Source organism: Marmota monax, unplaced genomic scaffold (assembly GCF_021218885.2).
Source record: "Marmota monax isolate L192 unplaced genomic scaffold, Marmota_monax_Labrador192_F-V1.1 WCK01_AAM20220418_F8-fsc00083, whole genome shotgun sequence".
In the NCBI taxonomy this organism is placed as follows: Eukaryota; Metazoa; Chordata; class Mammalia; order Rodentia; family Sciuridae; genus Marmota; species Marmota monax.
The window spans coordinates 4,965,240-4,989,102 of record NW_026692848.1 but is presented as its reverse complement, the minus strand read 5'-3'; the positions used below and the strand labels follow the sequence as shown (position 1 = coordinate 4,989,102).

At 35.6% G+C, this 23,863-nt stretch overlaps 1 protein-coding gene across 8 annotated transcripts in view; it reads left to right on the top strand.

Moving 5' to 3' along the window:
• Positions 1 to 23,863, top strand: part of Qki (QKI, KH domain containing RNA binding) — a 134,434-nt gene that overhangs the window by 38,232 nt on the left and 72,339 nt on the right. For all 8 annotated transcript variants that reach the window (XR_009227230.1, XM_046449288.2, XM_058580944.1 and 5 more), the window contains exon 3: positions 20,626 to 20,742. Coding sequence is in view for 7 of the 8 variants with exons in the window: in XM_046449288.2 (XP_046305244.1) it covers positions 20,626 to 20,742 (117 nt within the window). In the remaining variant the exon portion in view is untranslated. The remainder of the gene's footprint in view (positions 1 to 20,625; positions 20,743 to 23,863) is intronic.

Genomic DNA, 23,863 nt, shown 5'->3' with positions numbered 1-23,863 from the left:
GTTTTAGAATTATTGCTGTAAATTTGCCTTCATCATCAGAATAATCCAGGCTGCCAGGTGGATGATCACAGGCTTGGATGTTTTGTCAGGCATTGTTCCAGGAGGTGGAGAGAATGGACTAAACAGTGTGCCTACTGTTGCAGAGTGAGCATTTCTGGGGCAGACACGGACAGTAAGCAAATGAATGTATACTTTTTGGTGTAGTACTTGCTATGGAGAAGCACAAAGTTTGGTACATAGATGAACAGTGACTGCGGGAGGGGGCAGTTCATTTCTAGGGGTTCTCAGGGAAAGAGTTTCTTATAAAATGATAAGAAATGCAGGGGCTGGGGATGTGGCTCAAGTGGTAACAAGCTCGCCTGGCATGTGCGGGGCGCTGGGTTTGATCCTCAGCATCACATAAAAATAAAATAAAGATGTTGTGTCCACCGAAAACTGAAAAATAAATATTAAAAAAATTTCTAAAAAATAAGAGATGCATACAAGAACAATCATGGGGAGGAAAACATGAAAACCATCTAGGGGAACACAAACTGGGCAGAGTGAAAAGGGAGTGCAGCAACTCAGGTGTGACCTTGTCTGTGGATTGTGCTAGTAGAAGGTTAGCAGAGGAGCCTTATTTGTTAGTGCCTTTGGGCTCAATGGGAATTTTGAATGCTATTTGGAGTGAAAGAAGAAGCCATTCATATGGTTTTAGCCAAGGAATGCTCACTGGATTTTTGATATATTCCTTCTGTCTGCTTTGTGGAGAGAATGTGGACAGTTGGGTGAGCAGGGAAACTAGTTGGGAGGCAGGGGAGGGGACTTAAACTAGAAGATCTAAGAAAGGCGTGGTTTGCATATTTTCAGGTTAGAACTGATAGGATTTGGTGATAGATTAAATTTGAATTGAGTCAGGAATGGCCCAAAGGTGGAATTTGGTCAGCTGGAGTGCAATTGCATTTCTGAGACAGGAAAGACTGAGGAGGGAATAGCTTTGGGGAAGACGGGGTTCCATGATTCTGATAGAGATGTGAAGCTTGAAGATAGGCATTCAGATGTGAGGTGTCAGGCAGGTAGAGATCTGATTTTATGTGATGCTTTTGTTACCCCAGAAAGGAGGAGAAAAATGGATACAAAAGTTTTGATCCTCCAGACAAGTTTTTTAATATCCTAATTTTAAATTCCTGTTAGGAGCACTTAAGTTTAGCAAAGTTGGAATCTGAACACAGTTATTAGTTTTTCTTCTTGGAGGTTACTAATATAGAGTAATAACTGGCATATAAGAGGAGATTAATTTTGCTTTTTTTTTTTTTTTTTTTTTTAAGTTAAAGTAAACCAGGAGAGTCTGTCAGATTTTGGCCGTGTGGGAAAAATTTATTTCAGAATTATGCATTAAATTTTGGCTGCATTAAAAGAACATGCATTCTTAGTCTTCACTTAAAACATCCTAGAGATCATTTTGTATGCTTCTTTTCTTCCCCTGTCTGTATAAAATCTTGAGTTGTTAGAATGAGTTCATCCTGTTGGGATAAAATGTTTTTATTATTAAAGCTTTAGAGGGGCAGGGTACCATAATGTCCAGAAGTATGAACTCAGACCCAGACTCTGGCTAGCTCTTCTGTTTGTTTTGTAACTAGTTCCTCAGTTTCCTCACCTCATAATGGAAAAATACTAAGTTTCTCACAGGATTATGAAGACTAAATGGTTTAAAACATGTAAAGCACTTGGAAAATACCTTGATGCTCTGTAAATGTTGTTAACAAGCATGGAAGATCCATGAGGGCAGGGAATTTTTGTAAGTTTTCTTTTTCAGGGTTATATTCTCAGTGCTTAGAACAGTATCTGATAAATGTTAGATGCACAGAGAATATTCATTGTGCACACTTGTTTGAAGCTTATTCTTTTAAATATGAAAAAAATATTTTAATATTTTTGTCATTTGCATTTGGCTACTATAGAAGTCAACATTAAATTGAAGGCAGTATTTTGTTTTCTGTTTTAATGTTTTTGGGGTGGGGCTGAATATTAAATGTAAGGCCTCTCATGCTAGGCAAGAACTACTATTATCAAGCTGTATCTCCAGCCCAGAGTATTTTGTACTTGTTTATGTAGAGCTCTGGGACAGATAAAAGAAGGAAGCCTTAGATTCAGAACCTGAAAAATGGCATAGTGCTGTATCATGCCCAAACATAATGTTTTTTAGCCCTTGGCTTAATGATGTGGGAATGAGAAGTTCATATGAGCAGTCTTATTGAAAATGCATTAAAAAGTTTTTCAAAGTTTACATTAATAAACTAATAAAGCAGATTTTTGTTGCATCTTTCTGTGTACCAAACACAATCTGGGGGTGAGAATATTTTGATTTAAAAATCTCAAGATGGTAGTTGGCATTTGAGTCAAGACAAGCCTAATTTTTATATATATATATATATATATAAATTTTTTTTTTTTTTTTTTTTGTGGGTGGTGGTGGTGTACTGGGCATTGAACTCAGGGGCACTTAACTGCTGAGCCACATGGCCAGCCCTGTTTTGTTTTTTATTTAGAGATAGGTTCTCACAGAGTTGCTTAGCGGCTTGCTTTTGCTGGGGTTGGCTTTGAACTCAGCAATCCTCCTGCCTCACCCCCTGAACCCCTGGGATCACAGATGTATGCCACTGTTCTTGGCCAGGCCTAGGTTTTAAATCAGTTTTTATCCCTTTGTTGGCTGAATTTTTAGCAGTTGCCTTAGTAATACTCTACAATGAAACACTCTAAAACTCAGAGGCTTAAACTAATAAACAGATCCTCATGGATATCTGTGTTGGCTGAGGTTCTGATGATTGAAACTCAGACTAAGTTGATCTAGGCTATTGGTGGGTGAGATTAATTAGGTCTTCTACATTTATGTTCTTGCTGGGCTGGAGGGGCAGTAGCTACTTGAGGGGGCATGCTCTTACTATAGATCACTGAAATGCCAGATCCAAGCAAAACTGCATAAGCATGTGTAAGACCTCTGCTTTTGTCCCATCTGCTAGTGTTACCGCTGTTGACCAGTGACGATTCTTGCTTCCCCAATGTTGAAGAATAACACCAAAGAAGCACGCCGAGGCAAGGTCAGAGTAGAAATTAGAAGTTTATTAAAGGACAGCAGAAAAGACTTCTCCCGGAGGAAGAAGGGGACCCAAGAGGTGGAATCCCTGGAAGTGCGGTTGTTTCCCCTTTTTATAGTTTTGGTGATGGAATGTAGGTTGGAAGGCCCTAGGGGTGGGACACAGGTGGGCCAAAGAAGTAATCTGGTCAGGAAGGACTTCTGAGTCAGCACCTTTTTGCTGGGGGCTGTTCATTAACATTTCTTTGAGGTGGACTTTGGCCTAGGGCCTTTTCGGGACTTCCATGAGTTGTCCTGTGTTTTCCAGGAGTCATTCTCCCCATGGCCTCCATTTTAGATTTCACTCGATATTAGACCCGATTTATCTAACTACACTGACTACCTAACTTTAAATCTGGCTTCACTAGTATTCCAGTGCTTCTCAACTGGGAACAGTTTTGTCTTCAGGGACATTGGCAATATTTGGAGATTTTCTTGGCTGATAAAACTTGAAAGGGGCCAGTACTGCCAGTACTTATGGGGTGGAGGCTAGGAATGTTATTAAACATCCTACAATGAACAGGCTAGCATACCACAAGAAAGAATTACCTAGCCCTAAATGTTAGTACTTGCTGAGGTTGAGAAATCTAGCATTAATCATATCAAGTTACTCATGAGAAGGGGACTGGAACAGATATTTGCAGCAAAATAATTGAAATTATTATATTAGCTTTGCGCACATGTCTTTTTTTTTTTTTTTGTAAGAATCTGTTTCTTTGTCTATATAGTTATAAGGTCCACTTCAAAATTGTTTGGAGAGATAAAGGTAACAAATGTACAGCACCTGATAGACACTTAATATGGTCTGAATGCTCATGAATAAGAATAGTAATCTTATTTTTAAAGCAGCTCAGTCTTAGATAAAAGGTGAAACTTACTGTATGAAATATTTTAGTCTGTTTATCAAGAGACAAGAAGGTCGAAGTTTTATTTAGACCATCAAACTGGTAATTTGGCAAGTTATTAAGGATTTGTTTGAAAATGTGGAGATCTTATAAATGTGTATCAGTGAAATTAACTATGACATTAAGTAAAAGGTGCTGTATTTCAAATGAATCGGCAATAGTTTTGCCAGTAAAGTTGCCTGATTATCAATTTTGGGTCCTTAGAAATTGTTTTATAGGCTTGGCCAGATTAGTAGGTAAGTTCCAAATATTGGCAGGGTCTAGCCTTTACAGGTTAGAGTCATCCTGTATATACTTGAAAAGATTTTTTGCTCTGATTTAATGATTAAATTGTAATTCTATGTGATGATAACTGATTATCTGCTTTTAAAAATGGGTTTTAAGCATTTTTTCATGTACTTGTTGATTGATTGTATGTCCTCCTCTGAGAAGTGTCTGTTCAGGTCCTTGGCCCATTTGTTGATTGGGTTGTTTGTTCTCTTATTGTCTAATTTTTTGAGTTCTTTGTATACTCTGGATATTAGGGCTCTATCTGAAGTGTGAGGAGTAAAGATTTGTTCCCAGGATGTAGGCTCCCTATTTACCTCTCTTATTGTTTCTTTTGCTGTGAAAAAACTTTTTAGTTTGAGTAAGTCCCATTTGTTGATTCTAGTTATTAACTTTTGTGCTATGGGTGTCCTATTGAGGAATTTGGAGCCTGACCCCACAGTATGTAGCAGTATCTAGCAGTCAGAGAAATGCAAATCAAAACCACCCTAAGATACCATCTCACTCCAGTAAGATTGGCAGCCATTATGAAGTCAAACAACAACAAGTGCTGTTGAGGATGTGGGGAAAAGGGTCCACTTGTACATTGCTGGTGGGACTGCAAATTGGTGCAGCCAATTTGGAAAGCAGTATGGAGATTTCTTGGAAAGCTGGGAATGGAACCACCATTTGACCCAGCTATTCCCCTTCTCGGTCTATTCCCTAAAGACCTAAAAAGAGCATGCTACAGGGACACTGCTACATCAATGTTCATAGCAGCACAATTCACAATAGCAAGACTGTGGAACCAACCTAGATGCCCTTCAATAGACGAATGGATAAAAAAAATGTGGCATTTATACACAATGGAGTATTACTCTGCATTAAAAAATGACAAAATCATAGAATTTACAGGGAAATGGATGGCATTAGAGCAGATTATGCTAAGTGAAGCTAGCCAATCCCTAAAAAACAAATGCCAAATGTCTTCTTTGATATAAGGAGAGTAACCAAGAACAGAGTAGGGATGAAGAGCATGAGAAGATTAACATTAAACAGGGATGAGAGGTGGGAGGGAAAGGGAGAGAGAAGGGAAATTGCATGGAAATGGAAGGAGACCCTCAGGATTATACAAAAGTACATACAAGAGGAAGTGAGGGGAAAGGGAAAAATAATACAAGGGGGAGAAATGAATGACAGTAGAGGGGGTAGAGAGAGAAGAGGGGAGGGGAGGGGAGGGGAGGGGGGATAGTAGAGGATAGGAAAGGCAGCAGAATACAACAGACACTAGTATGGCAATATGTAAAGCAATGGATGTGTAACTGATGTGATTCTGAAATCTGTATATGGGGTAAAAATGGGAGTTCATAACCCACTTGAATCAAAGTGTGAAATATGATATATCAAGAACTGTGTAATGTTTTGAACAACCAACAATAAAAAAATTTAAAAAAAAATAAAAAATAAAAATGGGTTTTAAATTTGATGTCCTTGAGATGCATCTTTTATGAGTCTAGGCCATCATAATGGCACATTGTCGGAGGGTTTGTATGATGGATAAATGCCTTTTCAAATTGTTTTTCCCCAGTTCGTAGGATCGCATGGTAACTATGATTGATAGTAAAGGTTTGTAGTATCATTCTTGGTACTTTCTGTAGTCTCCCTTATAACACAATTTGAGCATCCCTAGTCTGAAAATCCAAAATGCCCAAACATTTTGGGTGCCAGTTTTAGGTTTCAGAGCAATTTGGATTTCACATTGTTTGAATTCAGATGGTCAGTCCAGTAAATCTGAAACACTTGCCCAAGTATTTTTAGATATAGGGTGCTCAGCCTAATCTTATTTTAGTAGGGGAATGGAGTTATAAACACTCTTTCTCTTTAGCCAAATTTTACCTGCAAATTCAGGAAAATTAATCAGACTTCTGGGTTAGTCAGAGTTGTTTGATATTCTTCTCTTTTTCAGAATTGTCACCTGTGAATGAGCTCTTGAGCTGACATTTGTTTTGGAGGGGTACTCAGAGATGGGGGCAGAATTGTCTTTCTGTAGATCTTTGACTCTCTTGGCATTTTTGTGTTTGGGGATTGGCCAAGAGCCTTCAGAAATTTTGACATAAACTACTTTCACCTTTGTTTTACTGATTAATGAATGGATGTTAACTCAAAATGTCGGGGACTAGAAGGAAATTCTCCTTCAAAGATTAGCCTGACAGCCCCCTGGGAGACATCCTGCCTGGGAGGCATCCTGCAGCCACCTATCTCCCTGGAACCTATCTCCCTGTGGTTATCAGGATCATCAGACATCTTGCACCTGGCAGTTTTACCACCCACATCCAGCAATTGTTGATTAGAGAGCTTCCCCATCCCCAGCATATAAATACCCCTATGTGAACAATAAAAGTTTGCAGCTTGATCAGAATTTTTGTCTTGCTGTCACCTTTCGTGTCTCTTGTCCCTTCATTCCTCCCCATCTAGGTTTGCTGCCCATGTTGATGTGTCCTGCCGGACAGGACATTTGGCACCCAACATGGGGCCATAGTGAGCACAAGCCTTTTTAAGTTTTTCAAGAAAACACAGGCTTAATTTTTTGTAGACACTCTGGGTTTCTTCCTGCCTAGGGGTGAACTCCTCATCCTCTGAGCCCTGATCTTCCTCTTGCCCTTCCCCCGCTTCGTCCCCTTGATCCTTTTCTGCCACTTCCTCCTCTAGATCCTCCTCTGAGTCTTCAGCCTGGGCAGGCTTATCTGTCTGACTGAGGGTGACTGGGAAGGCGAGAACTGGCCAATGGCTCGGCTTAGCCTTTGTATTAGATCGCCTTCGGCCAGCTCGGGTTGACTCCGTGCCTAAGGCTAATGAGCAGAGCTCGGAGTCAAGGGATCTTAATTCTTTTAAAAGTTGGATCTGTTCCCGTCTGTGTTGGGGAGAGACTTGCAAGGGAGCCAGGTCAGGCAGGGGAAGTGGAGAAAAGATATCTGAGGGGGCAGTTGGCCCCTGAAGGGCCGGAGCACAAAAGGCAGGAGGGATATAGGAGGGAGGTGGATGTGTGAGTCCTATAGACTGTGTCAGGGTCCTGAGAGGTGGCTGGTAGCGGGTCTTCTGAATGGTAGGGAGCTGCTTCCTTCTCCAAGGTAGCCTCCTCCCCAGGGGTCAATGTGTCTCCAGGATTTAAAACTGGATAAAGGTGGTTGGTAACCGTTGGAGCCTTATTTATTTAATGGTCTGCCTTATTTAATGGTCTGCAAAATCTCCTTTTTTAATACCAAGGTTAACCCGTTTTTTGCTTGGACATGGTCTTAATACATTAAATTTTCTTTCATAATTAAAAACGGGATCTGTGTATATCCTTTGATAGTTCGTGCAGGAAACTGAAGATAGTTTTCTAATAAGGTTACTGCATATTTTATAGAGTTGTGAAATATGTCTGATTACATAATGACCTCTTGGAGTTTTAATTTAGGAGTATGATTTGATAGTATAAAGCATGTCTTTGTGTTTTTAGGTAGAGAAACTATTATTTTTGACTTAGAACTGAAACCAGATCAATAGAGTGAAGACCAGATTTCATGACTTGGGTTTTTTTTTTTTTTTAAATGACCTGACCTGAGTTTTTTGTTTACTTTTCATTTCATTCTCTAAGGGTATGTTGAGGACTTACTATGTGCCACATATTCAATAAGCTCTTTATGGTATGAGATATACTGAATTTCTTAAAATGTTAGACAGTATACAAAGAGTTTCAAGATAGCAGTTGGTTTTGTTAACTCAGGTTTTTTGGAAGTATAATAGTTTCTGAAATAAGAAGCCTTTTCATAGTCTCAAATGCAAGTGCCAAAAGGAACTAGTATTCAGAATACTTAAAAGATGGAGTTCTTTTAAGGGAAGAGTTATTTCCTATAAGCAAATGTTTTCCAAGCTCAATTGAGATAGAAAGTTTTCCTGTGATTTCTTATTCAACCACTAGCCACCATTCTATTTGTTGTTTTGCGAGTTTGACTTTAGATTCCACACAAGAGATCAGTGCAGATTTGTCTGTGTTTGGCTTATTTCATTATAGCATAATGTCCTCCAGGTATATACATGTTTCTGAAAATGATAGGATTTCTTTTATGGCCGACTAGTATTTTATTTTCTTTATCCATTTAACTTTCTGATATGGATATCTTGGGTTGTTTTTATGTCTCTGCTATTGTGAATGATGCTGTAAAGAACATGGATGTTTGTATCTTTTTCAGTATACTGATTTTATTTCTTTGGGGTATATACCCCAAAGTGACATTGCTAGAGAATATAGATGGTTGAGCTTTCTTTAATTTTTTGAGGAACCTCCATACTGATTTCAGATTGACATACCCACCTACAGTGAACATGATTCCCTTTTTTCCATATCTTTACCAGTACTTGGGTATCTTTTGTGTTTTTGACAATAGCTATTCTTACAAGTGTGAGGTGATATGTCATTGTGTCTTTTTTTTAACATACATTTTCATTTTTTTTCATACCTTTATTGTATTATTTTTATGTGGTGCTGAAGATCAAACCCAGTACCTCACACATGATAGGAAGTGCTCATTGTGGCTTTGATTTGCGTTTCCCTTATCACTGGTGATATGAAGCACTTTTTCATATGTCTGTTGAACATTTGTATGGCTTCTTTTTGGAAAAATATCTATTCAGGCTATTTGTTTCCTTTTAATTCCAGGTAGTTTTAGGTTGTTTTTGCTTGAGAAGTTAGTATTCTGATAGTCTAGATATTAACCCCTTTTCAAATACATGGTGAGTAGATGTTTACTCCCAGCAATTGAGTTGCTCTTTCCTTTTGTGGATTATTTTCTTTGTAGAAGTTTTGTTATCTTGATATAGTTCTTCTTGTTTTTGTTGCTTATTTTAATAACATATCTAAAAAATTATTGCCAAGACCACTGTTACAGAGCTTTTTAACTTTATTTTGTGGAGTTTTACAATTTCAGATCATGTACATAAAAGTGTTTGACCTATTTTGACTTATGTTTTGTATGTGGTGTAAGATAAAGAGTTCAGTTTCATGTTTTAAAATGTGTGAATCCAACTTTTGATATTGTGGATACTCAATATCACTTGGTGAAGAAACTGTTCTTTCCCCCATTGTGTATTTATTCTTGATGCCCTTTGACAAAAATTGACTGACAAATGCATGAGTTTATTTTTGGGCTTCTGTCTGCTTGTTCTGTGCGTATATTTTTATGCCAATACTATATAGTTTTATATCTTTGTAATAGTTTGAAATCTGAAAGTGTGATTCATTTACCTTTATTCTTAAGATTGCTTTAGCTATCTGGAATCTTTATTGGATTAATTTTAGGATTATTTTCTGTTTCTGTGAAAAATGCCATTGGAGTTTTGATAGGGATTTCATTGAATCTGTAAATCACATTGGGTAGTGTGAACATTTTAACAGTATTAGTTCTTCAAATTCATTAACATGACATATTTCTGTATTTATTTTATCTTCCTCAGGAAGTTTCTTATCAGTGTTTGATGGTGTTCAGTGTACAAATCTTTTACCTCCTTGGTTAAATGTATGTCAAAGTATTTTATAATTTTTGGTGCTCTTGAAACTGATTGTTTTCTTAATTTCTCTTTTGGATAGTTTGTTGTCAGAAATGTTGTTTGTTGTATATAAATGTGTTTGATTTTGTATTCTATAGCTTTACTGAATTTGTTTATTCCATTTTTTGATGGAGTCTTTAGGGATTTCTCCCCTCCCCCCCCTTAACAACTTTTAATGTTTTATTTTGATATAATTTTAGATTTACAGAAAAATTGTTAGTATACCTCAAATAACTCCTTTTAGCTCTTTACCCAGATTTCCAATTATTGTTTTCCTTCACCTGCTTTATTATACTTTTTTTTTTTTTTTAATGAACCACTGGAGAGCACTTGTTGACATTTGGTCCCTTTGTCCATAAATATTTTAATGTTTATTGTCTTTAGGAGTTTCTCTATATAATATCATATCACCTGCAAACAGATACAATTTAACTTCTTTTTGTTTTGAATGCCTTATATTTCCTGCCCTTGGCCTGGTTGCTCTGGCTTAGGTCTTCCAGTACTGTGTTGAGTAGAAGTGGTGAGGGTGGGCATCAGTATCTTGTTCCTGATCTTAGAAGAACAGATTTCAGTTAGCTTGCTTCGTTCTTTCCTCTCTTACCATTGTGCTTCATTTTGTTGAGGTTTCTTGCACTTGTTCATGAAGGATACTGTGTTCTTGTTTGTCCTTATCTGGCTTTAGCACAATGGTATTCTGGCCTTGTTAAATGAATTTGGAAGTACATTGTCCTGTTAAGTTTTTTGAAAGAGCTTGGAAAGAATTAGCATAATTCTTCTTAGTGTTTGGTGGAGCCATGTGGTGAAGCCATGTGGTCCTTGGGTGTTTCCTTGTTGGGAAGGTTTGGATTACTGCACATTAGTATCGGTATAGTAAGCTTATCTATAACTTAAAAGTTCAGTTTGGGTAGGTTGTATGTTTCTAGGAATTTATTAATCTAGGTTGTCCAGTTTGTTGGAGTGTGATTATTCATAGTAGTTTCTTAGTATCTTACAATTGTTTCTTGGTATCAATTGTCTTTTATTTATAATTTTATTTTTTTACATTCTGTTTTCTTCTTGGTTAGTCAAGCTTAAAGTTTTCAGTTTTTCTTTCTTTCTTTTTTTTTTTTTTTTTTTTTTTTTTTAAGGAGGCCTTAATTTTCTTAAATCTTCTCTGTTTCTCACTTATTTTTGCTTTTGTCTTTATATTATCTTTTGCTTTGGCCTGAAGCACCAAGTATTGAAAGTTTAAAAATCCCAGGTTGGTTGGTTTGTTTTAAATTCTGGACTATTTGGAATTTGGGGGCATTTGGATATTTGCATAGACTTCAATGACATGGTGTTCCTAATCTGAAAATCCAAAATGTTTCAAAAGCTGATGTTTCTTCTTGAATGTGATGTTGGTGCTGAATATTATTTCACTTGTTTTTCGTGTGTTATATGTTGTGTAAAGCACTGTGAGTTCAAAATTAAAATAAGAGAACTTGTGCCTGACTTAAAGTAATGACCTGCAAGAAACATGGAGATCATAAACCTTGTGGCCAAGGGCTCCTACCTCACTTTGAATGAGAGAAAACCTTCTCCAGGAAATCAAGGAACAGAGAAATTGCAGAGCGATTACTTGCACTCAGTATTGTGGGTGAGGAAGAGTTTTACTTGTTTGATAGGAAGGAGAGAAGAAGGAATTAGAAGAAGAAAACGACTGCCAATTTTACAGAATAGTGAATTGCTTGTGTTGCTTGAAGAAGGAGGTAATAACCAAAATAAAGACTTCAAAAAAAGTACTTTGGGATCTTTTAAAAGGCATAGTATATGAGCTTTCCACATTTATGTTCTCATAAATATTGTCGCCTGCTTGTGTTGACCTTCCTTGCCATCATGGTTTTTTTTTTTTTTAAATTAGTTAATTTCCCCCCCAACTTTTAGTTCGCTTCTAGAAGGATAATCATCCCCAATAATGAAGATTTTCTTTAATTTAGGATATCTTAATTCATATGGCATAACTTCAGATTTCGTTTTTAGTTGCTTAGTAGTATTCCTTATGTACAGCAGCTGTCAGTGCCTTTATGTACATAGGTTTGTTTGTAAGAAGATTTTTCTTATGTGGTGCTTGTGGGTCACATGCCATGAATACTAAATGTTCATTAAGTCCTAATATAAGAAAGATTTTACAAAATGATGCCTATAATAATTACGTAGTGTAGATTAGCTGTTTCTCTGGGGACATATTTGGCTGCTTATCTAAAATTAATGATGATGGTAGAAAAGGAATAAGGCATTTGCTTTCCATGGCCACAAGACATTTTGAAATATTCTGATATTTTAAACTGGTTGAATGCTCACTATTCTTTTCTCATCTTAAATATGTACACAAATAAACAGAGTAGTGTTGGCTAAATTAGAGGGGGTTCTTTATTTTCTTCTGCTAAGTGAGACTTCATTAACAAATATCCACACACATGTTTTTGGGTGTGTTTTAATACAACTTTTGTGAGATAATGTAAGGGTTTTAAGGTGTCTACTAAAGTCACCTTGAATATTAGACATGATATTTAAAAACAGATTGTAAAGTACATGTTCTTTCATAGTTTTTTTAATTACAAAATTTTAAGCAGAGATTATTACTCTTTAATAGTTGTTGGAAGTTTCACTGCGATGCTTTTGAAAATACACTTTTTATCAGTTATTGGTTTTGATAATGTGTCACAGGAAGTTTTATCTTTAATTGTAGAATTCTTAAAAAATTAATGGAAAGATTTTTCATAATTTTGCATTTTACCATTGAGAAATATATCATTTCTATTAAAAATGTCGTGAGCATCAGTGAATAGCATTAGACATTTTTGTTGTTAAACCTCTTAAGAAACTAACATGCCACTTGGCAGAAATATAATTGGTGAGCCATAGAAAATATTAGCACTTAAACAGTGGGGTTAATGAATACCTTTTTTTTTCTTTCCCTTATTTAGGCTTTCAAAGTTGTACTTGGCTCAGGCTGTTTGAAATGATTTTCTTTGAAAGTGTTGTGACATTGTTTTAATTGAATGAAGCTGCAGAACTGGCATGATAAATCAACACAGAATGAATTTTAATGCAAGGCAAAGGATATTAACTTGGAAGTTGGTTGCAGTAGACAAAGCAGCTGCTATGAGTAATTTTTTTTTTTTCATTCTCTACTTATAACATTTTGGGAAGGAACGACCTTGACAGTTTCAACTGCATTAGAATCCCGATGTTATGCACTTCAACATACTTTTCTGTCTGTTGCTTCTTAATAGTGACTGTTTTTTAAGATTAAAAAAAAATGTCCAATTATGTCCAGATTCAATGTTTTGGCTTCATGTAGTTTAAGAACATTTTTTAATTTAGCGAGTAGTAATTACAATGCCTAATTAGCTGTGAGAAGCGTTTTTTTCTGTATAGTTTTGAAGCCCTGGTTCAGGCAAGAGGAGGTTTAGTATATGAAAAGGGCAGGATGTATCAGAGAAAGCTCTTGCAGTAGTCAGAAAAGGTAGATCAACCAGTCAAAACCAGTTACCTATTTGATGTGCTAAACTATCTCCAGTGCATTTTTCCAGACTTTTGGGGGTCATGTTTGAGATATATCTAGCATATGAATTGATTTGAAAAAGATCTGTATAAAGTACAACTATTTGACAAGTTTACTTGTTTTAAGAAATAGTCAAGGAAACAAATAGAGAAAAGGCATTTTCACAGACTTCTTGAGCAGGCATTTCCTTTTTTCTTTTTTTAACCCCTCATATCTGTTTCATTTCTTGGCAGCTAGCAAGTCTTGAATAAACGTTTTGCTGAATAGAATTTGAAAATGAAAGGCCATTTTATATTCTAAAAAATAACCAAAACTATACAAAATGAATGAATGAGGGGATGTAAAGATTACTTTGTCTTGATTGGGGAAATGGGGCGAAAAGATCTGTAGAATCCTTGATTATATAAACTGGGTAAGTTAAAAAGTTAACAGAAAAGTAGGAAGAGCTAACAAGAGACAGACACAGGGCCAGGCAGGTAGATAAATTCTGTAAGATTTTCTGTGAAGTTTTTCTTTTTTTTTTAACTAGACCCTCCTTCCAATAAATTTTTACCCCATACTGTCTGAAATTATGTTAATTCTGTATCAATTTAGATTAAAAGGCATCCTCTTAAAAAGTGCTTAGTGGATTTCTCCGTTTAAGTACAAAGTAGTTCAGATCAGCAAAGTGGTAGTAGTGATATAGGACCTAGTAGGAAAGAAAAAATCTGAATGAATGCATCAGAGCCCCATCAAGAAGATAACATCCTTAGGAGGCCAGATGATTAAGAATGTAATCCTGACTTTTTCATTTGGTTATGTTTGCTGAATCTGGGGAGGATGGCTGAGAGGCTTGAGCTTTGCATGACAGAAATTGGACTTTATAGACTACCCTCCTGTTCAGACTTTTCTTTGGCTAGAGATGGGTATGCACTCTAGGAGTCATCCTTCACTTAGAGCATCCCAGATCCTCTCAGAGACTGCATCTTAACTCAGAATTGGCTCTCAGTAAGGGAACTTGTATTGAATGATCTTGGGTTGCTGGTAACTATAGGTGCATAGTAGAAGCTAACATACATCCTTACTGAAATAAGATAACATCATCTTAGGTTTTTGTTATTTCTATAAGGTATTTATTAACTATGGTGTCTGACAAAGGATGAAAAATAACCAATCATATAGGGAGCAATATTGCAAACAAAAATCTGAATAAACAAGAGAATCAAACACCCAGAAATTCTAGATGTTAGAATTATCAGATTCATACTTTGTAAGAACAGTGTAAGAAAGTGTAAGAAAGCAGAAACATGGAAACCAAAAAATGTAAAACCAAAACATCCTTAACTTCCATGAGTTAAGATGAGTTTGACAGAGGTTAGAAGCATTTGACGGTAGAATTAGTGAACTCTGGAGGACAACCCAAAAGAAAATCTTTAGCACTGAGACACAGAAGGATGGGAAATACAGGAGAGGGTATGAGGAATAAAAGGTATACTCTATGAGTGTTTTAGCTTTTTTGCTGCTGTGACTAAAAGCTCTTACCATAACAATTGTAGAAGAGGAAGAGTTTATTTGGGGGCTCATGGTTTCAGAGGTTCTGGTACATGGACAGCAGGCTCCATTCTTGGGGCTTGAGATGAGATAGTACACCATGGCAGAAGAGTATGGTGGAGGGAAGCAGCTCACATGATGATCAGAAAACAGAGAGGAGAGGGGGAGAGAGAGGGAGATAGATATCTCCACTTGGCAGATACAGATATACCCCCAAAGCCATGCCCCATTTCTCCAGCCACACTCTATCTGCCTTCAGTTACCACTCAGTTAATCCCAGCAGGTGATTTGGTCACTGATTGGGTTAAGGCTCATGACCTGATCTTTTCACCTCGTTGCACACGTAAGCCTTTGGGGGACACTTCACATTCAAACTATTAATGGTGTATGATGAATGAAAGGAATATAGTGTGAAGTTATAACTTTTGTAATTGTATTAAAAGGAGAAAGAATGCTGCAGAAGTAGAGTTTTGAAGTGATTGAGAACTTAAAAATCAAAGAAAGAAAGTCATAGATCTGTGAAACTGACTCCTAACCATGCTAAATATAAAGAGAACCTCATCTAGGTACATCATATTAGAACTGCTGAAAACTAATGATGAAATGGAAGTCCTAAAAGCAGCCAGAAGAGAGAAAAGATCAACTTGATCAGTCATTAGTAAAACTAGACCTTCACTTAGTAAGAAGGTTGATATAAATCCATGTAGTATAAATGAGTTAAGTTAAAATTGAAAGATTGACAGTTTGAATGAAGAAACAAAATGCTGTTCATAGGAATACCATTTAAAATATAATAATAGGAAAAGATTCAAAGTATGCAATCAAGAAATATGCATCTCAAGGTCAAATAAAAAACTGTATCTTCATGTTAATATCAATATAGACTTAATGGCAAAAGTATTTACTGAAAATAAAGAAGGCCATTTCATAATGACAGAAAGATACCTTTTTAACATATGTGTATGCCAATGAACATGGCCTGTAAACAGAAGTAAAAGGACAAATAAACTTAGACCTAGCCCAGTGGTAACTTGTTGCCTAACATACCTGAGGCCCTAGGTTCAGTCCCCAACACTGCAAAACACAGAGACAGGTATCTTATGCAAAGTAGACTTTGCATTCATTTTAGGCACTCATAAAATGTTTACAAACATTGATTATATCCTATTTAAAAAAGCAAATCTGAACAAATAAAAGGAATAATATTTTACATGGTATGGTATGTTTTCTGGTTACAGTGTAGGAAGCTAGAAATCAAAACCAAAGCTAATTATGAAATTCTTATAGGTTTGAAATGAGAAAAAAATACGTTTAAATATTTAATAGCTATCAAATTATTTTGACCTGAATGATATTGAAAATGCTGTCTGTCAAAACTTGTGGGACACTGCTAAAGCCAGCTTAGTTATGTGTAAATCTTTAAATACATGCATTAGGGGAAAAAATGCCAATAATAAAAAAAAGAATACAATAAGCATTCTTTTCAGAAATTTGGAAAAACAGTAACAGATTAAACCCAAAGGAAGCAGAAGGAAGAAAATAAAACTAAAGCAGAAATCAAGGAGGAGAAAAGTTCAAAATGAAGAGAATGAGTACATATTGTCTACCTATTGCTGCATTATAATTAAAACCACCCCCAAATTTAATTTAATACTTACATGAACAATTTCTTGTACTCCCACTTCTGTGACTGGATTCAGCAGAGCTGCTTGGGTCTGAATCTGCAGTCCACTGTAGGTTGGCAGGCAGTTCTGCTTTTGAGAGATTCCTAGCAGTAGGCATTGATGGTTACTGGGTCACATGTATTTCTTCCCACAATAACCTTAGTGCATATTTATCCTCATGGGAGCTGTAGGGTCTTAAGAACCACATATAAGGTTGACTTTTAACTGGCATATCCTTTGTATCAGCCAAAGCAAGCCACTGCTACCCTAGATTCAAGAGGTGGGAAGAGGTGCAAATTTACATCGCAGATGGTAGGAGTATGGTGAAGAGGAGGGAAGAATACTGACCCTGTTTTTTTAGGGGAGCAACTTGGGGGGACCAGGAATTGAACTTGGGTATTCAACAACTGAGCAGCCTCCCCAGATCTATTTTGTATTTTATTTAGAGAGAGGGTCTCACTGAGTTTGAACTCGCCATCCTCCTGCCTTAGCCTCCCGAGCTGCTGGGATTACAGGCTTGTGCCACTGTGTCCAGCTCTGAACCTGTTTAAAATCTTTCCATCCCAATCAACAAAAGCAAAGGAGAATTATTGGAGAATGAAAGAAAAAGGGAAATGTGCATAAATAGTAAAAAGTGAAAAATGCTGTCTGGAAAACTTGTGGGACACTGCTAAAGCCAGCTTAGTTATGTGTAAATCACTACAGATCTTATATATATTAAATAGAAAATTAGACAAACTTTAATCCAAGAAATTTGACAATTTAGACAATATGGATATGTTTCTAGATAAACAGTGTTTAAACAGTGTATCAATTGACAATACTAAGGAATACAAATCAAAGAAACTAAATCCATAATTTGAAACTTTCTACAGAGAAGACTGTGGTCCCAGGTGGTATCACCAATTAATTCTGTTCAGTATTTCATGAAGAAATAACACTAGGCTTACAGAAGCTTACCCAAAGAGGAGAAGAAGAAAGAATACTTTCCAATATGTTTTGAGGCCAATATGACCCTAATGCCAAAACCTGAGAAGCATATTGTGAGAAAGGAAAATTATAGGTCAGTTCTGTTCATGAATGTATTTTTTAAAAATCACCAGAATGCTGGGAAACTGAATCCACTAATTTATTAGAAGAATAATGAATTATGATCAAGTTGAGTTTCAGAATGGAAGGTTAGTTTAATATTTGCTTGTTGAAATTCATTATAATCTAAAAAAGTATATATGTAAAAATGTCTACACATTACTTCAAACTTTTAGGGGTGAACTTTTGAAATCTTTAATCTTGAATTTTGGTGTATTGACAGTGTTGTAAAGGATAGCAAGAAGAAATAAAAATATATAGTTGGAAGGAAAAAATATAACTTATTTGCAAGTGATGTGATCATTTACATAAATAATTCTAAAGAATATACAGGAAAAAATAAATAATTCTAAAGAATATACAGAAAAAACAAGAATCAATAATAATAAAACAAGATTGTTGCATACAAGTTTATAGGAAAACCAATTATATGTTTTTTTTTTTTTTTAGGGAAAAAAAATTTAAAAATATAATATACGACGACAGAAAAAAATCCTATGAATTTCTAGGAGTTAAGTTTTAAGTGAGAGTAAAGGCTTAATGAAAAATGCATTAAAAGTTTACGTTCTTAAGGGAAAAATAAAAGATGACCTAATCAAATGGAGAAGTTATATACCATGTTTATGGTTTTGAATATACACTATATTATAGTAGAATTCCAATGAAAATTCTTAAAAGTATTATTTTAGAAATTGAGCAACTCATTCTAAAATATGTGTGAAAATATGTGGCAGGCCACAAACAGCCAAGACACTCTTGAAGAGCAAGGTAGAAGAACTTGCTTTACTGCATACCAAGATGTCACTGTAGTTAATACAGCATGATATTAAAAGAAAGACTAAATAGATTAGTGAAATAGAATGGAGAGCCCAGAGACTGAGGTATAGTTATATAAGGTTGCTTATGAATGGTTTATCTTCTGAGAAATGTGTTGTCATGTAATTTTGTAGCTATGGGAACATCGGAGAGTATGCTTACACAAACCTGGACTGTATAAGTTAGTCTGTGCAGCCTCTTGATGCAGTCAAGAGACTGTGGTAAACATGAGATGTGTGAGGCAGCTGCCAGTGTAATATGCTGTGCTGTTTTATTACAAAATATAATTTGCCATTGATCATATCCTTTTCTGTGACATCCTAAGCTTGATTGTTAAGTGAGTCAAAGGGTTGAGGTTTCCTGAAGAGAATGTGCGGTGGGATTAGGAGACAATTAATTGCCTACTCTATGCCAAACTTACTATGTATGCTGTGTGCACAGCTGTCAGTATAGCTCTATCAGATAGTGTTACCACCTTCATTATGTAGTCAAGGTTTATTTGATGTGACTCTGAAATTCCTAATTAACTGTTTCATTGGAGCTTGGATATCAATTGAATGAATTTTTGTGTTTTCAGAGTTTAAGCACTTCACCTTAGTATACTATTAGTTTTTTCAGATTGGAGATGTGGGATGGTAAGGTTGACTGGGGATTCTAAAAAGAAAATTCCTTGTTAAAATAGATGACAGTTGTGTTTAGACTCCGTCAAAAGGTAGATGAAATATTATAGCTAAGAAACTGGTAAAGAATAACAGGGTTTATTTGAATGTAAATAGGTGGCTTGGGCAAATTTCAGAATCGGGGGTCTTATAGAGTTAGTCAAGTGCATATAGATCAAAGGATGAGAGTCTCAACTAGGGGCTGTATCAGAATCCCTAGGGGGAGGAGACTTTTTTCAGAGAATGCTCATGCATTAATTACCCCCCTTTCACATGAGAATCACTTTCTCAAAGGCAAGCCCCTTTGAGGCAGAGAGCGCCTTTGGAGTATAGAAGGGTGAAGGAAGTACCCAGCTTCTTGTGACCACCAGTAAATATTCTAGCTTGTTACTTTGATGTAGTGATACACTAACAGTAGGATAAATGCAAGAGGAAGGTGGGAAATTGTATGCATAAGAATCGGTATTTTTTTATTATTAAATAAATGAAAACCACTCATGAGTTTTTATGGACCTGGTGGAAGACACTCATTGTTTTTATGCAGATGATATGCAAATGAAGAAAATATACTTTCAATATGCACACACAGATATTTGGTTATTTACTAATTAAAATAGCTAAACAAGATAATGACAGAAGGAAAAAGCAGAAAACAGAAATAATACATTTTAAAGTAAAATGTCTAAAAACCATTTGCCTTAATATAAAGAAACTTTCACATGTGAGTCTAGAAGTTTCTGTTGGATGAAAATAAGTTTCATTTATACACTTGCTTATATGACTGACTTATTCATGGAAAGAAAGAGTTTAGGCTCCTTAGAAAAAATAGAAGTGTAAGTTAAAGATGGAAATGGAAAAAAATAAAGGAAAGTAAAGATGCAGACATGAAATTTTCCAAGAAATATGATGAAAAATATATATTCTCAAGACTTAGCATGTAGGGTAGAATACAGATTTGGCCCTCAATGTTGTAGCAGCCCACTCAGAATTGTAATGTATACGTTTCTATCTGGAGAAAGTATGACTTTTTTGGTTATGAAAAGTAGGACTTTTCCTCAGGCCCCCCCCCCCCCAATCATACAGGGTAATCACTACTAACAGAATGAGCAATTGATTCAGCACCCGACATCTGGAAGAGACAGAAATTTATAGAACAGGTTTATATTCTTAGGTGGCATCTAATCATTCGTCAGCTCTTTAATATACTCTGGCTTACATTATGTACTTGTGGACAATTCTGTATAGCTCCTGTGTGTAGCGGGTATTGTTTCTAATTCATAGTTTGTGTTAATTCGAATGATAATTTTATTTAAAACAATGAGAAAACAATAGTTTTATCCCAAACTTGTCATGAGATTCATGAGGGCTCTAAATTTTACTTCTTATTACACATAGGTACGTACGTACGTACATACATACATATATACTTTAAAATAACTTTAAGGACCATAATAGCAAATGAATAATTTGTGGTTCTTTGTTTTTCCAGTTTAATTTTGTTGGGAGAATCCTTGGACCCAGAGGACTTACCGCTAAACAGCTTGAAGCAGAAACTGGATGTAAAATAATGGTCCGAGGCAAAGGCTCAATGAGAGATAAAAAGAAGGTAAGTCCTTGAAAGACGGGCAAGTCTTTTTGTGAATAATTTACTTATATTTTTTCATGCTAATAGTAAAGTTTCATATCTTTTAGGTGTAAAACTTGATACTCCATGTTAGGAACTCTGAAACATTTTTTAAGGTGTTTCTCTGATTTTTCCCCCTTTGTTAATCACCATTTTACACTTAGGAATAAAGTATTATGTTACTCCATTGTGTTAATTTAACTTTAATATTTTATACTTGAGAAACCTCCATGTGGAAATTAGACTATCATGTTGTCTATGAAAATATGCAAGTAAAAGCTTGAAAAGCCTAAAAGTTTTCTTTTGATGAGCTGTAAACGGGATTGGTCTCATGAATTTTAACTGTAGTTGTATGTCAAATCACTGGGACAGTTAAAAGACATAGAAATCTGTTAAAACAAAGGCTTATTACTATCCATATGAGATTGGTTTCAGCAACATTGTATCTCAACTGTAAATTATTTTTAGGCATTGAAAATTTTTGTTGTTGTTGTTGTAGATGGACAAAATACCTTTGTTTTATTTATTTTTATGTGGTGCTGAGGATCAAACCCAGTGCCTCATGTGTTAGGCAAGTGCTCTACCACTGAACCCCAGCCCTTGTGTTTTAGTTAGGCATTTTACTTTAAAATGTATTATTCCTGTTCTTTCTCCTCCTACCTTCTTTTCCTTATTTTGCTAGTTTAATGTGAATATCAAACTCTTTTGTCTTGAATTTTATTAGGGAGATTTTATTTACCTAGTTTTCTTTTACAGTAATACTGTAAGGTAGAATGCTTTTTAAAAAAGAGAGAGAGAGACACTAATCTAAAGTACCTAGATTTTGATTGCTAAAGGTGAAAGTTATTATTAGGAAGGGTGATTTTTTTTCTTCTTCTTCTTCTTCTGATACATTGACTTGAAAGTGCCTTCGTGCCATCAAATGATAGAGCTGTGATCAGCTTGTGTTGGAACTTATGTGTTGAATTGTTCTATGGAGCTGATAGAATGAACAGCACCACCAACAAGATTGCTGGCTTCATTTTCTTCCTAATTTATACTCCAGCCCTCTTATAAGCTGTGTGGATTTAATTATCTCTACTACCCCTCACCCCACCTCTCCCCCCCCGCCCCCCGCCCCATAGACAGGACCGTGTAGCTAAGACGTCTGAGGAAAAAAAGATATCATTATTTTTAAATTTTGTAGCTCTTTATTTTTCTGTTGAGTTTGAGGCATTTTCATGAGATTATAAAGTTCTTGAGTGTTTTAGATGTTGTATTTAAAAAAAATTCATTAGGATCTTAAACATTTTAGCATCAACAGTGTGTCTTTTCAAGTGAGTGTTGCCATAAATCTTTGGTTTCCATGTTTGAACTTGGGATGACATTGGCATTAGCAGGAACTCCACAATTGCAAACAGCAGTCTTCACCCCACAATTTTTATATCAGAGGAAAGTCAGTGAAGAAAATATTTCCCTCTCCTGAGCTTCTGCTACTTCTGTAATAATGGCCTGCTCACTTCACTCACATGGTACTCACAGACAAGGATTAGAACTTAGAACTGTGTAGTTCAGCATCATGAATAAATAACATTATCAGCTGTCTTTCGCAGAAGAATTAAAATGATTAAAAGTGAGCTCTGCAACAGATTGCTTAGTTTTCAATCTTGGTTCTGCCACACAACAGCTTTGTGACCTTGGATAAATAATTTAATCTCTCGGTGCCATATGACATGGAAGTGATAATGTGATTGTGAGGGTTGAATGAGCTGCAAAGCACTTAGAATGCTGTTTGGCACCTAATAAGTTGTCAATTAATGTTCATGATGATTCTCAAAAGTATTTTATCTTGAATTATAGGCTGGATACATTTTATTTTTAGAGTCTTATGTAGTATTATGAGTAAATACTACAGTTTATTCAGCTTTGAAAATGAAAGACATTCTTGTTGCTTGTATCTATCCTGTGTTATCATAGCTTTTCTGTTTTTTTTTTCCCCCCTAGGGGTTGGTGTTTTCAAATTCTGTCTTGACCACTTTGTCTTAATCACAAATAGAAACAGTTCGTCAGTTTTATTTTCTACTGTTGTCGACTAAAAGATAATTTTGTACATTGAACATAATGTAAGGAAAATAAAACAGCAGAAAATAAAATTTAGCAATCAATTACATTTTACATTTGTTAAGATGATAGATTAACATGCTTTGTACATAGAATGTTAACTTGTATGGCTTCCATGTAGTTGATAATGTCCTATGTAAATTTTAAAAATTTTTGTATAGATTTATAGCAACAAGAATGTTTTTTGGAATCTTCATTTAAATCTGTGGCACATAACAAAACTTTAACCACATAAGCATGTTTCATGCTGAAGTTACTGGGCTGTCCTCTTAAAATTGTTACAAGTAAAGTCAGAATGGGAGATTTTTATCATTTATTTCTTGGCTCTTATTTTCGTTAAAGAAAAAGTTATGACAAACAAATGAATACAAAAGTAAGTATTGATATAAGTCTGATTGAGGTGTATTTTAGAAGATTAAAAGGAAAAACCATTTTTTGTCCACATAGTTATCAATAGGTGTTAAAATTAAGTAACCTAGACAATAAAATAAATAAATAAAATTATAATAAATCTTAATTTTCTGATTGCCTAATTTAACAAAAATATGATGGGATGCTGGTATGCTGAATTCTTCACTAGCCCAATAGAGTGACAGCAGACTAAGTAATAGATGGACACAATACCTTTATTTTATTTATTTCTTAATGTGGTCCTGAGGCTTGAATCCAGTGCCTCACACATGTGCTAGGCAAGCACTCTACCACTGATCTACAACCCCAGCCCTTGCTATGTGGTTACCTGGCACAGAGTAGGCATCATGGGGAAAAATTCTATGAGAAGAATTACTCTGTAGTTCAGGGTAAAAGTAAGTCTTAAATGCACCTATAGACACACACAGTAAAGGGTTGGCCAATAAAATACAAACCTTATGAGCTTTTAATTCTTTGGGGAAGATAGGCAATTCTGTGTCATTCTAGGCCACTGATTTTTAAGCAAAGTAAGTTAATGTGCTACTTTAATCATTTTCTTGGATTGGTATTATTTCAGTATTGCCTATGGGCT